At 36.5% G+C, this 17,776-nt stretch overlaps 1 protein-coding gene across 3 annotated transcripts in view; it reads right to left on the bottom strand.

Annotated features, from left to right (window-relative positions):
• G2E3 (G2/M-phase specific E3 ubiquitin protein ligase) overlaps positions 1 to 7,950 on the bottom strand; it is a 70,398-nt gene extending 62,448 nt beyond the window's left edge. For 2 of the 3 annotated variants that reach the window (XM_013057597.2, XM_045067641.1), the window contains exon 1: positions 7,648 to 7,950. In XM_013057597.2, coding sequence (XP_012913051.1) covers positions 7,648 to 7,838 — 191 coding nt within the window. In that variant the 5' untranslated portion in view covers positions 7,839 to 7,950. The remainder of the gene's footprint in view (positions 1 to 7,647) is intronic. The other variant, XM_013057598.2, reaches the window with a different exon arrangement.
• Positions 7,951 to 17,776: the final 9,826 nt, after the last annotated feature.

Below are 17,776 nucleotides of genomic sequence, written 5' to 3'. Positions count from 1 at the left end.
CTCTTAAAAAAAGAAAAAAGAAAGATATTTCTCTAACAAAAACTGAATTTGTTGCCAGTAGACCCTCTTTATAAGAAATGTTAAAAGAAATTCTTGAAAGAGAAGGTAATATTCAGAAATTCAGATCTACATAAAGAAAAAAAGATCATCAAATAAGGAATAAGTGAATGTAAAATAAACTTTTATTTTCCTTATTCTTAATTGACCTAACAGAGAACAGTTTGGTCAAAATAACAAAACCAACAATGCTCAATTATTGTTCTAGCTGTAAATGCATACTGCAAATTCTAGGACAACCACTAAAAAGTCAGAAAGGAAATATAGCTAATATCCTAAGAAAAAAAGTCATATGAAATGATTAATTAAAACCACAAGAGGCAGAAAAAGAATGGAGACAAATAGGAACAAAAAACAAAGGCAGCAAATAGAAAACAGTAACAAATAGAGTAGACATTAATCCAACTATCTCAACAGTCATGCTGAATGTCAATAATCCAAATGTACCAATTAAAAGACAGATTTGTCAGGCCAGATCAAAAAATAAGACCCAACTATATGTTTTCTACCAAAAAATCCACTTTAAATATTAATTAAACATAAATGGATGAAGAAAAATAAAACATGCTAAGACTTTCAGAAGAAAGCAGGAGTAGCTATATTAATTTCAGACAAAGCAGACTTTAAAATAAGGAAATTACAAGGGATAAATAGGGCATTAAATAATGATAAAGGGATCAACTCCAAGAAGATGTAACAATACTTAATATGTATACACCTAAGAACTATGTTTAACTATGTTAAATTACGTGAGGCAAACTATGGGAAGCGAAAACCAATTGCACTGTAAAGAGAAACAAGTAAATCCATAATCACAGTTGGAGACTTAAACATGACTCTACCAGAAATGGACAGATCTAGTAGGAAAAATCAGTAAAAAACTGATTTGATAGTTGAACTGAACATCATCATGAAACAACTATATAGAATGAACTACTTTATCCTACAACAGCAGAATGCATATTCTTCTTAAGCTTACATAGAGCATATGCCAAGACAGACCATATATTAGACCGTAAGACAGTCCTTAACAAATTTAAAATCGAAATCAATGTCTGCTCAGACCACAATGGAATTAAACTAAAAATTAGTAACAGAAAAATAGCTGGGAAATCTGAAAAATATGTAGAGATTAAACAACACAATTTTAAATAACACAAGAATCAAAAAAGAAATCTCAAGAGAAAATACAAAATATTTTGAACTAAATGAAAATGAAAACACAACTCAATAAAATTTGCGGGATGCTGTGAAGCAGGGCTTGGAGGGAAACTTAGATCATTGAATGGTATTAGAAAAGATCTAAAATGACTCATATAAGCTTCTACTGTAGAAAACTATAAACAGAAATTAAATCAAAATTAAGTACAAGAAAATAAGTAATAAAATTTAGAGCAGAAATAAATGAAATTGAAAACAAGAAATCACTAGAGAAACAAAACCAAAGCTGGTTCTTTGGCAAGATCCATGAAGTCTAGATGTACTAAGAAAAAAATTTCTAGATATGTTAAGAAAAAAAATCAGAAAGGACACAATATTAGTAATTTGAAGAAATAAAGAAGGGATATCATGACAGATCCTATGACATTAAAAATATCATGAAGGTGATGATATAAAAATATCATAAAGGAGATGAAGATGCCTGGGTGGCTCTGCCGGTTAGGTGTCTGCCTTTTGGCTCAGGTCACAATCCAGGGTCCTGGGATGGAGTCCCACATTGGGCTCCTTGCTAGGCAGGGAGCCTGCCTCTCCCTCTGCCTGCCACTCCCCCTGCTTGTGCTTGCACTCTCTCTCTCTCTCTCTTTGACAAATAAAATCTTTAAAAAATATATAAAATAGCGGTGCCTGGGTGGCTCAGTGGGTTAAGCCTCTGCCTTGTGCTCAGGTCATGATCCCAGAGTCCTGGGACCGAGCCCTGCATCGGGCTCCCTGCTCAGTGGGGAGCCTCCTTCCCCCTCCCCCTCTGCCTGCCTCTCTGCCTACTTGTGATCTCTCTCTCTCTGCCAAATAAATAAAAATATATATATATATATAAAATAAAGTAATACCATGAACTCTATGCACACAAATCCAGATGAAATGGGCCAATTCCTTGAAAGACAATTTGCCAAAACTCACACAAGGAGAAATAAATGCTCTGACTAGGACTGTATCAGAAAAACTGAATCAGTAATTAATCACTTTCCAAAACAGAAAGCACCGGGCCCAGATGGGTTGGCTGGTGAATCCTACCAAACATTTGAGGAAGAAATTATACCAATTCTCTACAACCTCTTTCAGAAGATAGAAGCAGAAGGAATACTTCCTAGTTTAGGAAGTTATAAACTATCATCGTTACCTCATACCAATGTCAAAGACATCACAAAAGAATTTCAGACCATTACCTCTCACGGATGCAAAAAACCTCAACAAAATATTAGCAGATCAAGTCTAACAATTTATTTAAAAAATTATACACTACAATAAGTGGAATTTACCTCAGTTATGCAATCATGCTCCTTGGTAATTACCCAAAGGAGGTCAAAACTTACGTCAAAGTCAAAGCGTTCATGTGTTCACAGCATCTTTATTCACAAATGCCAACCTTTAGAAGCAACTAAGATGTCCTTCAGTAGGTTAATGGAAACTATGGATCATCCAGACAAACTATGGATCAAAAGAAATGAGCTAACAAGCCATGTAATTATGTGGAGAAAACTTCAATGCACTTTTACACTTTTACAAAGTGAAAGAATGCAATCTGAAAAGGCTACAAACCGTTTGATTCCAATTATCGGATATTCTGGAAAGGACACAACTCTGAAGACAATAGAAAGATCAGTGGTTGGGAAAAGTGGAGTGTAGAGGATCTTCACAACAGTGAAAATACTCTGTATGATATCAAAATGATGGACACTTGTCATTATCCATTTTCCAGATCCAAACAATGTACAAAATCAAAAGTGAACTGTAATTTCAACTACAAATTTTGAGTACTTATCACGTGTCAGTGTAGGTTCAACAATTTCAACAAATGGGGGCACCTGGGTGGCTCAGTGGGTTAAGCCGCTGCCTTCGGCTCAGGTCATGATCTCAGAGTCCTGGGATCGAGTCCCGCATCGGGCTCTCCGCTCAGCGGAGAGCCTGCTTCCCTCTCTCTCTCTGCCTGCCTCTCCATCTACTTGTGATTTCTCTCTGTCAAATAAATAAATAAAATCTTTAAAAATAAAAAAAAAAAAAACAATTTCAACAAATGTACCACTCTAGTGGGGTATATAGATAACGGGAGAGGCTATGCATGTGTGGGGAAAATCATTATCTTTCCCTCATTTTTGCTATCAAGCTTAAACTACTCTAAAAAAATAGTCTTAACAACAAAAGGAAAAGCAATAAAGTTATGTTTTACTGACTTCTTTTTTTTTTTTTTTTTAAGATTTTATTTACTTGGGGCGCCTGGGTGGCTCAGTGGGTTAAAGCCTCTGCTTTCGGCTCAGGTCATGATCCCAGGGTCCTGGGATTGAGCATGACATTGACATAGGGCTGTCTGCTCAGTAGGGAGCCTGCTTCCCTTCCTTCCTCTCTCTGCCTACCTCTCTGCCTACTTGAGATCTGTCAAATAAATAAAATCTTTAAAAAAAAAAAAAAAGAAAGATTTTATTTACTTGACAGAGAGACAGAGCAAGAGAGGAAACACAAGCAGGGGGAGTGGGAAAGGGAGATACAGGCTTCCTGCTAAGCAGGGAGCCGAGTATGATTTGGGGCTTGAACCTAGAACTCTGTGATCATGACCTGAGCCAAAGGCAGACTCTTAACGACTGTGCCACCCAGATGCCCCAGTTTGACTGACTTTTATAACTAGTCTCTGGAAAACACGTTGCCCTCCCCCACTGTTTATTGGCTTCATATGCCACACTTTCTTATTCATGATTCCACTGTGATCTCAGCAGTATAAGGACCTTTCTGGCTTGGCTCCAGTAGTTTTTGGTATTTCAATTCCAAAATTCAAGAAGAAATAATGTGAGTGGTCTAGATATTCAGCTCTTATTCAAATATCTGGTACTACTTTGGCTGGAGAAGGTGTGTGGAATGGGAGCATATTAGGATCATAAGTTCCTTAGACTAAACCCTACCCAATGGTCTTTAGAATGATGTCCCTATATTTTGGGGGCAGCTTTTTAAAGAAATTATTATGGGCAAAGAGATCAAGTAACAGCTATTCAAACTCAAAAGGAAAGGCAAATTTTGCTGTTTTTTCACTCCCCAATATTTTCTTAATTTAGAATTGAATTAACATAGAAATGAATACTCATGTATGTACCTCTCGATTATATAGTTAACTAATTACACTAAACATTTATTCTTACTCTAAAAAAAATTCCACCAGGAGAAAATTAAATGCAAAAAAAATTTTTTTTAATTACTAAATCTTTTATGACTAGTTTCTTCATCTTAATATGGGGATAATAGTAAAGTCGCTATAAGGAATAATTGAGAAAGCATGTATAAAGCATCTGGAGTTCTGTGAATGTTAGTAAATAGTACTTGCAATTTTTTTTTACCACTTGAAATGTCTTCTGAACCTACAATTTCTATACATGTTTTTCTGTATTTGTGAAATTTACAAACCATATGGTATCACTAAAATCTCTACTAAACTATCCAGAATTACATTCAATCACTTCAGAAAAAAAGTTTAAAAACAAAACAAAACAACCTTCCTCAGGATCTCACAAGACACAATGTGTTAAATTGTTAAAATAACAAGCACTCACGAAACATATACAGTTTCAGAGTACAAAGACACTCACTGTTCCCATACCAAGAATTGCAGATATAAAAAAGAGGACAAGAGCTCTCAGTCTAGTGCTATGTTTACAACTAAACTGCACTGAGGAAACACTCCGCCTGGGGAAGTCTAGGCAAGTACTGGAAACACACTGGGTAAAATCTTACAGGGGCCTAAAAAAGTTGATGGCAAAGTATATATATATATAAAAATGAGAGAGAACAGATTTGGACAATGGTACTAGTATAGATAGAAACATCACAGGTTGGAAAAGAGTGGTGGAGTATTATGAACCTTGCAAACAGAGGTTGGAACCAGACTGACAAGGGCTTTGTGAAAAATGAAAAAGTTAAGAAATCTTGAATTATATGTGGTAGACAAAGAGGAGTGATCAGAGATTTGTAAAAGGCAGTATTTGGAAGGATGGACTGCTGAGAGGCTGGAAGCATTATTTAAAATAATAATGATAAAAAAAGAGACATAAACTTTATAATTAAATATAGTTTCTGAACCTGGTTCAAACATTTTGGTAGTTGTGTAAGGACTGAACCCTCGTAACCTCCATTTTCTTATCTGAAAATAGTAAATATTGCAATGTTGTATGTGAAGATTGAGATAATGTATGTAATGTGGCTTGTACAATGCTAAGTAACTCAATATAATCGAAGATATATGTATCATTTACTATGTGCCACACACTAAGATTTTTTTATGTGTTGAGTCATTTGACTCTCACAATAATCCTACAAGGTAGGTATTGTTATTATCCCATTAACACAGGTCAGGGATTTGAAACACAGAACGATAAAGCAGCTTGCTTGGGTCATACAACTACCAACTGGTGGAGATGAAATTTGAACTGAGGCAATCTGACTCCAGTTCCCTGCCCTTAACAGTATATTATAATGCCTCTCTAGGAAATATCAAGTCAGTGCTCTTAAAACTCTTGTCAGCGGGAAGTAGTTGGTTGGGCTGCTGACTCTTGGTTTTTACTCAGGTGGTGATCTTATGGGCTGGGAGATCAAGGCCACAATGGGCTCTGCACTGGGCATGGAGTCTGCTTGGGACTTTCTCACTTTCAAATAAATAAATCTTTATTTTTTTTTTTTAAAGATTTCATTTATTTATTTGACAGAGATCACAAGTAGGCAAAGAGGCAGGCAGAAAGAGAGGGAGGAAGCAGGCTCCCTGCTGAGCAGCGAGACCCATGCAGGGCTCAATCCCAAGGACCCTGAGATCATGACCTGAGCCAAATGCAGAGGCTTTAACCCACTGAGCCACCCAGGTGCCCCTAAATAAATAAATCTTTTATTTTTAAGTGTAGGCATCAGCACCTAACGAACCCTTCAAGGTAATATGTACACAATAAAATTTGAAATTCGCTAATGATTTAGGTAGATAGAACAAATATAAATGAAAAAGTCCAGGTAAGGCGAAGAAACATATTAAAATGTAGAAATTAATTTTTTTAAATTACTATTTCCTGGTAGCTCGCGTAAAATGAGCAGAACAGCTGTCTGCAATTCTTAGGAAAGTACAGCTAATGTCTCCACTGCAATCTTACACAAATCTCGACAATAATAAATACTGAATATTTAAATCTATTTTTCCTGGCTAATAATGAAACAAAAGTTCACTAGCAGGGATGGGAAAGTAGGAGCAGCCAGTAATAGATGAGAAATGTCTACTTTTTAAAAGATATTTATACATTTTTTATGGTACGATACCTTGGTGTTAAAATCTTAAAAAATTTTATAGAACCGATATTTTATAGAAAATATCGGTTTCTATAAAACAACACAGTATTAGTCTGATTGTTCAATAAGGCAAGATGTGAAATTTCTATACATTTAAACTCATTTATATTTTAGATGTAGGGTACACATTTAAACTATTCCAGAAGAAGGCAGACTTTGCTATGTGGTTAAACAGCGTTTGAGATTTGAGGTAGTTCATCACCAAAAAAATAAATAAATAAAAATAAAATAAAATAAAACAAACAACAACAACAAAAAAAACCAAAACAAACAAAAAATAAAGAAAATCCAATTCTGGAAACATTAGTAGAATGCTTCCATAATAACCCCACAATAACCCTGTTGGCCAATGAATGGAGGATGTGAAAAGGCAGATCTGTGGAATTAGCTAAACCTTATCCCTATTGTTACCAAACTAAAACCTTTATGACTTACCGCTGTTACTGTAGTCAGTTTAAATGACCAAGAGCCTCGAATTTTTGCGGTACAAGAAAAATGTCGATCGTGAAAGAAAAATATCCGGGTTTTATATACAAAGGATGCTCAGATTTCAGTTTAAATCCCCACCGGGCATTTCAAAGACTGTCACTCCCCTGCGGTCCAGAGTAATAAAGACTACTCTGAGTATCCCTCTTAGGAGGAACTCGGAGCCAGGTACAGTACAGCATCTCCTCATTCTAAACCTGCCCCAACCTTCCATCTTTAAAAAAGGAAGATTCTCTTACCTGCCGTCACGCTTTCGCAATTATATCTAACTACTGTTCAGCTTCAGCATTCGAGTCCAACTGGCGGAAATACTAAACTGTGTTTACCAGAAAGGTTAAACAAGGCTTAATCTCGGGGGCGGGAGACCTCGGAATCCTCAGTACGTTCCGGGTTGGCTCGTGCGCGCCGTCCTGGGAGACGCTTCCCAGCGCCCCGAATTCCAGCCCAACCCCACCACCCGACACCCCCAAAGGCACACGGAGGCCTCCGCTGCGCTGTCCCGCCTCTCGACCCCTGTCCCATCCAACGGCCCGAATTCTGTCCCTGGAATACTCAGTTACTTCCCGTTCTCTATTCACTCACCAAGGCGCGCTGGGCAGAAGTTCCAGAACGGTCGTGTCACTTTTCCCTTCTTTCGGGGAGCCGTAAAGCCGACCGCGAGCAGCCCCATCCAACGGTCCACAAGATTCAAATTCGTCTACTTCCGCCTGCAATCCGGAAGGTGCGCTAGGCTCCGCCTCCTGTGGGGCGGGGCCCGCGGCTACGCGGGACATGGGGGTGGGTGAAGCGCGCCCCGCATTTCTCTGGGAGGAGTGCGATAGCTCTGGTGCGCTGCTTGCGCTTCAGTGTCTTTTGTCTGGGTACTTACTTCACAGGTCACAGAAGAGACCTGACGTAGAGTCGGCGTTTCTGCCCGGTGACTCTTGAAAGGATATTCTTGTTTACGAAATGGACAGAGACGCACTGAAGTTTAGTTCCTTCAAGGACTGGAGAGAATAAAAGCACTAATGGGGCCCTGACGTTTTTACTCCTCCCTTCGCCCCCCGCGCAAACAACTACAGCCAAGAGGAAAAAACAAACCCTGCGCCAACCCTTTTTCCCCGGGCCGCCTCAATTCCCGCACAGTCAGAACATTTAACCTCCCCTCCCCTCTTTGAGGAAGACAAAAAAGCCAAGTGCACCAATCACGCTTACTCCAATCACAAACTGTGAAAGGAAGTGGTGGTCCAACGAGTTCCCGGTACCAAATAAAATACTTGAGGGTAAGTGTTAGAAGGCGACAAATCTTTTCCCCCCCGCCTCCGATAAGAGACTATTTTACATATTATTACGTAGTTGTCCTGTGAGATTCTTCGGAGAACAGTGGCATTTTCCTTTACCAACCACTGCTTCTGAAGCGGGGGGGGGGGGGGGGGGCTGGGATCTATAAGAAAGGAAAGAAAAGACTGAACATTTTTTAGCCCCAAACCCCTCTAAAAAGGAAACGAAACAACTCTGATTTTGACGTTACCACCAGATAATCCTCACATCTAATAGTACTGATTTACCTAAACAGATCATTTCAAACCGAGCCGTGACGGAAGAACACCTTAGGCTTCTGTCAAGACTACAATTTGGAAGATTAGATTTCTATGAATTTGTTTTACAGATAATCTGACAGAAGGGAGTATAAAGCTATTAACGGGTGTACTGTGTTTAACTGTGGAAAATAGGAAATAACGTGTTTATCAATAAGGAAATGATTAAATAAGTTATGATACTTTAGGATCTGATACATTCGATACACTGTACAGGAACTAAACATAAAGATGTAGGTCAGTAGGTACTCAAATGAAATATTAAAAAAAAACTGTAGAAGGACTATAAATTGTATCATTTAAAAATATGTGTATGTGCCTGGCATACAAAGTTTCCAGATGGACAGTAGACTGTAACAAGTTACCTCTGGTAGTCAGATTGGTGAATGGAGATGTGAAGAGACTTTTTAATCTTCTGCTTTATAACCAGTTGAATTTTTAAAATAAAAACATGTATTACTCTTGCAATTTTAATTGTTTTTTAAAAGAAATTGCTAGAAGTTGTATGTTCTAGATACAGAATCAGACTTGATAAATGTATAAAAGTATACTGTTTGAATAGTCTGTCTCCATTCATTCATATATTCATTCAATAATTATATGGTAATGGTTTGACCACACATTTTATCATCCATGATATGTTGTATTATTTAATGTCATTATTTAATGTCTTATTTAATGTATTTAATATGGCCACATTGCATACATTGCTCCTTCAAGTACTTTGAAGGCAGAAATGATGTCATATTTTCCTATGTCTCTCATAATTCTTGGCAACTTCCCACCATTAAATTTCATCCTTCACAGGAATTAAATTCTCAAGTTAATCTGAAAGAAAAAGTTAAATATTCAAATTGCCCTTGAAAAGCCCCCAAGACAATCAGGTCCACAGAAAAAAGTAAAAACTCAAAGAAGTGGTTAGGCTTGAGAGCCTCTATGCTATTTTAATGAAGGAGAATAAATTGTGAAATGACTAGACAAAGGAAGATGAGTTTTGGTTTCCAGGAGTGGTAAATTGTAGGAATGGGGGAAACTAACGGTAGATAAATGTTATTTAGTAAGACTTTTTTATGCCAGTGCCATCTCCATCTCCAGTGCTAAGGGATGTTCTCCTCCTTTGGGTACTAGAGAAGAAAGGAACATCTTCACAAAGGGAAATTTATGCCCTGCTTTTGTTAGATGGGGGAAGGTAGAGTTCTTCCTGTGTTTGTTTCTCAGTTGCCTTCAGCTTAAAATAATTTTTATTCTGAAGTGTTGGCATGGCTTATGCATCTTCTATTTTATGGCTTCTAAGTTTCCTTCCTTCCTTAAGAAATCTCTTTTACCTAAAGTCACAGTTATTCTTCTAATTTTTCTCCCAATACACTTTTGTTATATTTTTTATATTTCAACCTATAATTCTTGTAGAATTTATCTGCCATATATGGTGCCAGGTAGACACCTAACTTTTTATCTTCCAGATAGATAGCCAGGTATTGCCTTCTCTTGCCAATTAATGAATGAAAATATTCCTTGCCCACTAAACTGAAATGTCATCCTTATACTAATATTCTAAGTACAGTTGAGTTTTTCTGCATTCTCTATGTATTTATCTTTTTATGCTAATAATTTTTTCCATTACAACTCCTTGATCATAATAGTTTTGTGTTAAGTTTTACTATCTAGTAAGACACATTGCCTACTACCAGCTTCTGCTACTCTTCTTTCTCTAAACCATTCTTAAATATTCATCTTCCATTTGTAAATATTGAAATCATTTATATTCTCCGATTATTTACATATCCTGTACTTTAAAAAAATTTATTTCTAGGCATTTTATTGTTCTTGTCAGTCATGTTGCTTGTGATAAGAACCTTTCAAAGTAAGTTCTAGGAGCTCTTCTGCCAAAGCACTTTGTGTTGGCTCTTGTGTGTGAACTGATGACCATTGGTCCCAGAAGTGTTTTTGTCTTTGCTGCAACATATAGTGTGAACAGGAGGAGGATAGCAGGGAAGAGAGAAGGTTATATTAGATATGATTCAAATTTTCTATGGGGCAGTTCTCAGTTAATTCAGATTAATGAGGGGTTATTGGAAACTAAATAAGACACTTTTGTGGGGTTTTTTTCCCCCTTCAGTTTTTTAGCTTTTAGTAAGAAGAATACTCATATCAATGTATTTTACTTAATTTAAAAAATTTATTAGGTATCTGAATGCACAGTTTGATGGCCTGATTTGTTAGATTTAAATATATCCTGTAGTGAATATTTTCTTTTTTTTAATGTATATTTTTAAAAGATTTTATTTATTTATTTGACAGAGAGAGAGAGAGAGAGAGAGAGAGATCACAAGTAGGCAGTCAGAGAGAGAGAGGGAAATATGCTCTCTGCCAAGCAGAGAGCCCAATGCAGGACTTGATTCCAGGACCCTGAGACCATGACCGAAGCTGAAGGCAGAGGCTTAAGCCACTGAGCCACTAAGGTGCCCCTGAATATTTTCTTTAAAATGTTCTTAAGTCTAATTACTTAGGCTCTTTGATTTAGTCAGTGGGTATTTATTGCAGGTCCTCTTTGTTAATGAAATGCTATAGCATTACTTGAATACTTGATTGTATTAAAAAATCATCTATATACACTCTTGGTAGGGGGTAACAGTTTAAAAAGTGCAAATCACCTGATATTCCACTCAATAATAACAAGAAAGAAGAGTAGCAGAAGCTGGTAGTAGGCAATGTGTATTACTAGATAGTAAATAATAAACACAAGCCCTAGACAATTTATACAATAAAGCCTGGCTAGTCCTCTGCGAAAAAAATATGTCTGTGACTTTAAGGGACCTTCCATTGTGGATGAGAAATCAATATCATTGGTCTGGCTGATGGCAGGCTGCTAGTGATAACTTTGTCAACATCTTGGTGGAAGAAATGGAATTTATTTAGAGTCCAAAAAGAAGAACTGAGTAAGGAAAACTCAGAGGAAAACACTAAAACAAAAGTTAAGTTAAAATAAGTTAAAACAAAACTTAGCCTATACAGTTATAAAAAAAAAATCATATTTTTTATATTTTATGATTATCTTGGGGGCTTTTCAAGGGCAATTTGAATATTTAACTTTTTCTTTCAGATTAACTTGAGAATTTAATTCCTGTGAAGGATGAAATTTAATGGTGGGAAGTTGCCAAGAATTATGAGAGACATAGGAAAATATGACATCATTTCTGCCTTCAAAGTACTTGAAGGAGCAATGTATGCAATGTGGCCATATTAAATACATTAAATAAGACATTAAATAATACAACATATCATGGATGATAAAATGTGTGGTCAAACCATTACCATATAATTATTGAATGAATATATGAATGAATGGAGACAGACTATTCAAACAGTATACTTTTATACATTTATCAAGTCTGATTCTGTATCTAGAACATACAACTTCTAGCAATTTCTTTTAAAAAACAATTAAAATTGCAAGAGTAATACATGTTTTTATTTTAAAAATTCAACTGGTTATAAAGCAGAAGATTAAAAAGTCTCTTCACATCTCCATTCACCAATCTGACTACCAGAGGTAACTTGTTACAGTCTACTGTCCATCTGGAAACTTTGTATGCCAGGCACATACACATATTTTTAAATGATACAATTTATAGTCCTTCTACAGTTTTTTTTTAATATTTCATTTGAGTACCTACTGACCTACATCTTTATGTTTAGTTCCTGTACAGTGTATCGAATGTATCAGATCCTAAAGTATCATAACTTATTTAATCATTTCCTTATTGATAAACACGTTATTTCCTATTTTCCACAGTTAAACACAGTACACCAATTTTCCTTTCTTGGAGTGGCAAATATTGAAACAAGTCATAACCACTAATACTGGGGGGGGGTATTGTGGTAAAATGCACATTCTTGTCTACTGGGTGCATGCATTACTACAACTCTTTGAAAAATAACTCTTTGATCAAATTTTCTCACTTTTGGGATTCTTCTATAGGAATATTCATGATAGTGTGTTTTGAGGCACTCCTAATTAGAAACAACCATCCATTAAGACGGAGGTGATTGAGAGTTAGGCTACATCTGTACTATCAAAAGATTTCACAAAACTGTATTGCTTTGTCTCCTAAACTATTGCCTCCAAAGTTAGGGCTATTGAACCCAAAGACATATAAGTGAAAATAAAGAATGGCATTATTGAATTAGAAAAGTAATAATACTCTGCTCTACAGTAATACTGATAAACCTGGCCCTACAAAATGGCATTCATTCTTACATTAGCGCTCACCCAGAACTGACACATATTGATGGACTAAATTGCTCTTTACAACAACTCATTCCTCCCTGGGTTAGTCACATTGAACTTCTGGTAATCCTTTCTACCTTTTACATGAGTCAGATTTTCTTCCTTCCTTCCTTTCTTCCCTCCTTTTTTCTTCCTCCCTCCACCCCTCCCTCCCTCCCTTTTCCTTCCTTCCTTCCTTCTTTTTTTCTTCCTTCTTTTTTTCATCGACAGAGACAGAGTGAACAAGATTTAGAGCACAAGCAGGGGGAAGGGTAAAGGGTAAAGGGAGAGGCAGACCCTCCACAGAGCAGGGAGTCCCACTTGGGGCTCAATCCCTGAGCCAAAGGCAGATGCTTAACTGACTTAACCACTTGATGCCTTAGTGTTATGCCTATGTGTTAACTGACTATTTATGTTATCAGTAAGCCTTCTGGTCAATGGTAGGTTATTAGTAAAGTTTTTTGATGAGTCAAAAGCTATACATGGATTTTTGACTGCATGCGGAGGTCGGTGCCCCAACACACGCTATGTTCAACAGTCGACTCTATATTTTATACTTACATCACATTTCAGTTGTACTTACTAGCCATATTTCGAGTGTTCATGGTCACATGTGACTAGTGGCTTCAATACTGGCCAGCACAGCTTAAAATATGTCACAATTAGTCCCTTCAAGGAATACAGGCTACCAAGAGACTCGATTCCCCCAAATTCTTTTTCCCTAACTCCTAAAAAACATTTGAATGCATGAAATAGAAGTAATTATCTTTTCTCGAACTAACTTTGTATCTTAACTATTCCTACTCTACTCACGATCTTGTTACTTCTTCCATATATACCTCGGATTTGTTGTTTTCACTTTCTTCTTTAATGACCCTCTCTGTGCTCATTTTTCTTTTCTGTTCCATAGGCTTTTTTCTATAATTCTCAGTAATATTCAAATACTTTGGAATATACTTATTTGCAAAACAAATTAGCCCATCTAATTGATCACTTCTTGTGTATGAGTCATAATGAGAATACTGTGCAAAATAAGTATATGACCATTACTAGTGTCTGATTCCATGATCAGTAAGTATTTATTAAGCATCTACTATGCTATCAGCAGTATAAATAAATTTCTGAATGAAGTTTTCACTGTGTACACCAAAATATTCCTTATATTAGTTTGCCTGACCAGTCTTTTTACATCAATTTTTAAACTTGAATCAGCATACATTTTAGAAGAAGTAGGCTGTTTGCTACCAAACAGAATTCTTTTCCTCAGTGTCTCAGTCACATAAATGTTTTGATCTAAATTTTTAATCTAACTGCGGTTTGCTGTCTTTTAAGTCAAACACACCACCTCCTGGCAGCAGGAAGCACCACCCAAAACAGCAATTTCAGGTTTCCTGTTTCAGGGTTGTTTGGATAATAAGTAGGTATATTAACAACAGTGATTTGGAATGATACCATTCCTGCTGGGTAACTGTGTGATTTTAGCAAGAAGGGCTCAAAGTTTGTAGCCAATATGAAGCATGGTGTTCTAATATAGGTCAAAGTTATGATCTGTTTTGTTAACATTCTTCCTCTCCAGACTGGTGTTTCAAATGATTGTCTGGATTGCTCTTCTTAATTGCTGTCTTTTGGCCTGAAGTGTTTACACAGAAATCAGAGCCCTCTTCCAGTTAAAAGTAACTCCACATGCAGGCACACACATTGGTAATGCCACCCAGAATAAATCCAGTAATGAACAACACATTTGAATTGAATCTTAAAAATTCTCGGATACAATTGCTGGCAATCAAAACTGTTTTCAGGTTATTTTGTGTACTTTGATTTTTTAATCCCTCCCAGACTACTCGAGAGAAATTATTTCTCAAGTGAGTTGATAAAGTGATTCAATTATAATGAGCCCAATTCTCACCTGCATGTTTTAATGGGGGTGGAAGACAATTTCAAATTCTTACTAAGGTCCAGGGCACAGAATTACCATTTAGAAAGCAGGCACTTGCTTAAATCCTAGACCCTGATGGCTGTTCTTTAGGGAAAATTCTTCAAGGATACCAATAGTATAGTGCTAAGAACCCGCCTGGCCTTTCGACCTAGACAGCCAGGGATTTAAATACTAGCACTATTACTTCCAAACTAAGTATAAAGGACTCATTCCTTTGAGTGTCACTATTGGTTTATAAAATGTAGTTACTACTACCTCACAGGTTTGTTGTAAACTTTAAATGCAAAGGCATTTTACAGGTAGTTGTAAGTAGGCAAAATGGGCATCATATAGGTAAACATCCTCTTCCTTCCCTCAGTGGCATGAAGCATGCCACGTCCACTTCCTCTAGGTGGGTGGTCTGCTTGGAGTTGCCCGGACTCTCCTCCCAAGTGAATCTTCACCTTGTTTATCCCCTTTTCCCTCGGAGCTGGTGATAAATTCCTCAGTGACTTGCTCTTCACATTCCGCCTCGGCAACTAATCTGAAAAATTTATCCTTGTTAATATAAAGAGTGAATGGATTAGTTTTAATAAACTACCTGTAGCTCAAAAGGACAGTGAGAAATTTGTGGATAGTCAGATAGGATGTTCAGTATCTAACTCTCCCTCCTCTTTTGTTCAATAATTTCAGTTTATAAGTCTGGTCTCTCAGAAGCAGTTCACATCTTTTTTCGGCATTTGTACAGTAATAGATATTAAACTTCAGTATGTGGGCAGTGATGGTAATGGGCAACCAGATTTCTCATAAATGGGATTAACCAATGAAAGGCATATGATTGGAAAAGAAAAAGGGAACTAACATTTATTCAATAATTTCCATATTCCAAACACTATACTAAAACTATTCAAAAGTTGATTTACTTAATTCTGACTACTAAAATACGAAATGAAATTAAGTTTTAATGCAATTAAGTAATTTACCCAAGGCCACAGTAGGCAGAATTGGAATTTAACTCCAGCTCATTTGCATACAAAACCTGTTCTTTATCCATCACAGTCTTTTCATTCACATACCCCATGAGATAAGAACAGCTATAGGAAACCTGACATTAACCTAAAACAATCAACTAACAGTATAGTTCGGCTTTTACGGGAAATCTATTTACTTATCTGCAGAATTATAGGATGTCAATTTGGTAAAAGACCTTACATATATTATCTATTCTCTACCCCATAGCGTGTAGAATCCTCCCAATGTTCTGGGCCTTTCGGAGAACATGTATTCGAGAGAACTAAGGGGAAAAGAAAGCGGTCCAGAATTCCCCTTGAGCAGATAGGGTTTGGATCTTAAATCAAGCTCCAGTTTTCTGCTCATGTAATTATCTATATATTTATTTTTCTAAGAGGGGCGTTGACGTCTAAAATGAACCCAGATTGATGTCTCACAACACTTTACCGAGCTACGATCCTTGCCCAATTTTCAGGTAGTGGCCAGTATGCTTTTGTAGCACAAATCCCATACCTGTGGTTGACCATGGACGATCAGTTTTTCTACTAAAATAGTCCCAGAAATTGTCAAATAGTGTGTGGTAACATTTTGACATCACCAGGCAATGCTATCTGTAGTACTGTGATGTTTAAGATAGATTTAAAGCAAAAGAGATGCAGATCTCATTTATAAAATCTGTGGCAGTGAGACAACTTTCCAATATACATTATATGCTCCATAGAGATCTTTAAAGTTCTATTCCTCTAAATAATTGGTTAAAAAATCTAGCTCCTATGAAAGCACCCTTATTATTATTTCAGCAGAGATTGAAAACTCCACTTCTATCATAGAGACAATTTGATAGGGGATCTTAGATTTATGGCTGTCTGGCCCATTATATTATTTACAATCTAAATATCCATCTAATGATTGAGTCCAGTTACCCAGGAAACCTTGGATTTCCTTGATTCATTACAAGAAACTGATGCCAAAGAATCCTGAGTGTCTCCCAAAGGAAAATGTATACAAACACATGAGTCAGTAAGATTTTACACTTTAGTCAATCAAGATTAAATTGCAGCCAGGTGTTGGATTCATACCAGCAAGTGACTAAAAGCACAAAAACTAATATTAAGAGCAAGAGCTTTAAAGAAAAATAAATAAAAGGCATTTAGATATGAAAGAAAGAAGTAAAACTTTATTTGCAGATAACATGATTATCTATATAAAATTCTGAAGGAATCTACAAACAAGGAGCTAGAGCTAATATGTGAATTTAATAGGTTTTTGGATGTATAATCAATACACAAAAATAAGTTGTATTTTTATATACTAGCAATGAACACTTAGAAATTGAAATTTATGAAATCATCTGGATTAGGTAATGACTTCTGAGACTCAATACCAAAGCACAAGTGATAAAAGAAAAATTTGATAAACTGAACTTCATCATTTTAAAAAATATGTGCACTTCAAAGAATACCACTAACAATGGTAAAAGACAAACCCACGGGCTGGAAGAAAATATTTGTAGATCATATAATATGACAAGGAACTTATATTCATAATATATTAAGAATTCATAACTCAACAATAAGACAACCCAATTAAAAGAGGGGCAAAAGATTTGAATGAACAGTTCTCAAAGAAAAATACACAAATGGTCAATCAACACATGAAAGAACGCTCAGTGTCATTAAGCAGTAGGGAAATGCCAATCAAAAACCACAAAAGGGGGTGCCTGGGTGGCTCAGTCATTAAGCATCTGCCCTTGGCTCAGGTCATGATCCCAGGATCCTGAGATCAAGCCCCACATCCAGCTCTCTGCTCGGAAGAAAGCCCTGCTTCTCCCTTTCCCACTCCCTCTGCTTGTGTTCCCTCTCTCGCTGTCTCTGTGTCAAATAAATAAATAAAATATTTAAACAAAGCAAAATAAAACAAAATAAAAACCACAAAAGAGGG

This window comes from Mustela putorius, unplaced genomic scaffold (assembly GCF_011764305.1).
Source record: "Mustela putorius furo isolate JIRA1106 unplaced genomic scaffold, ASM1176430v1.1 tig00003898_pilon_pilon_pilon, whole genome shotgun sequence".
NCBI lineage: Eukaryota > Metazoa > Chordata > Mammalia > Carnivora > Mustelidae > Mustela > Mustela putorius.
Note: the sequence above shows the minus strand (reverse complement) of the source record. Positions and strands in the feature narration are given on the sequence as shown.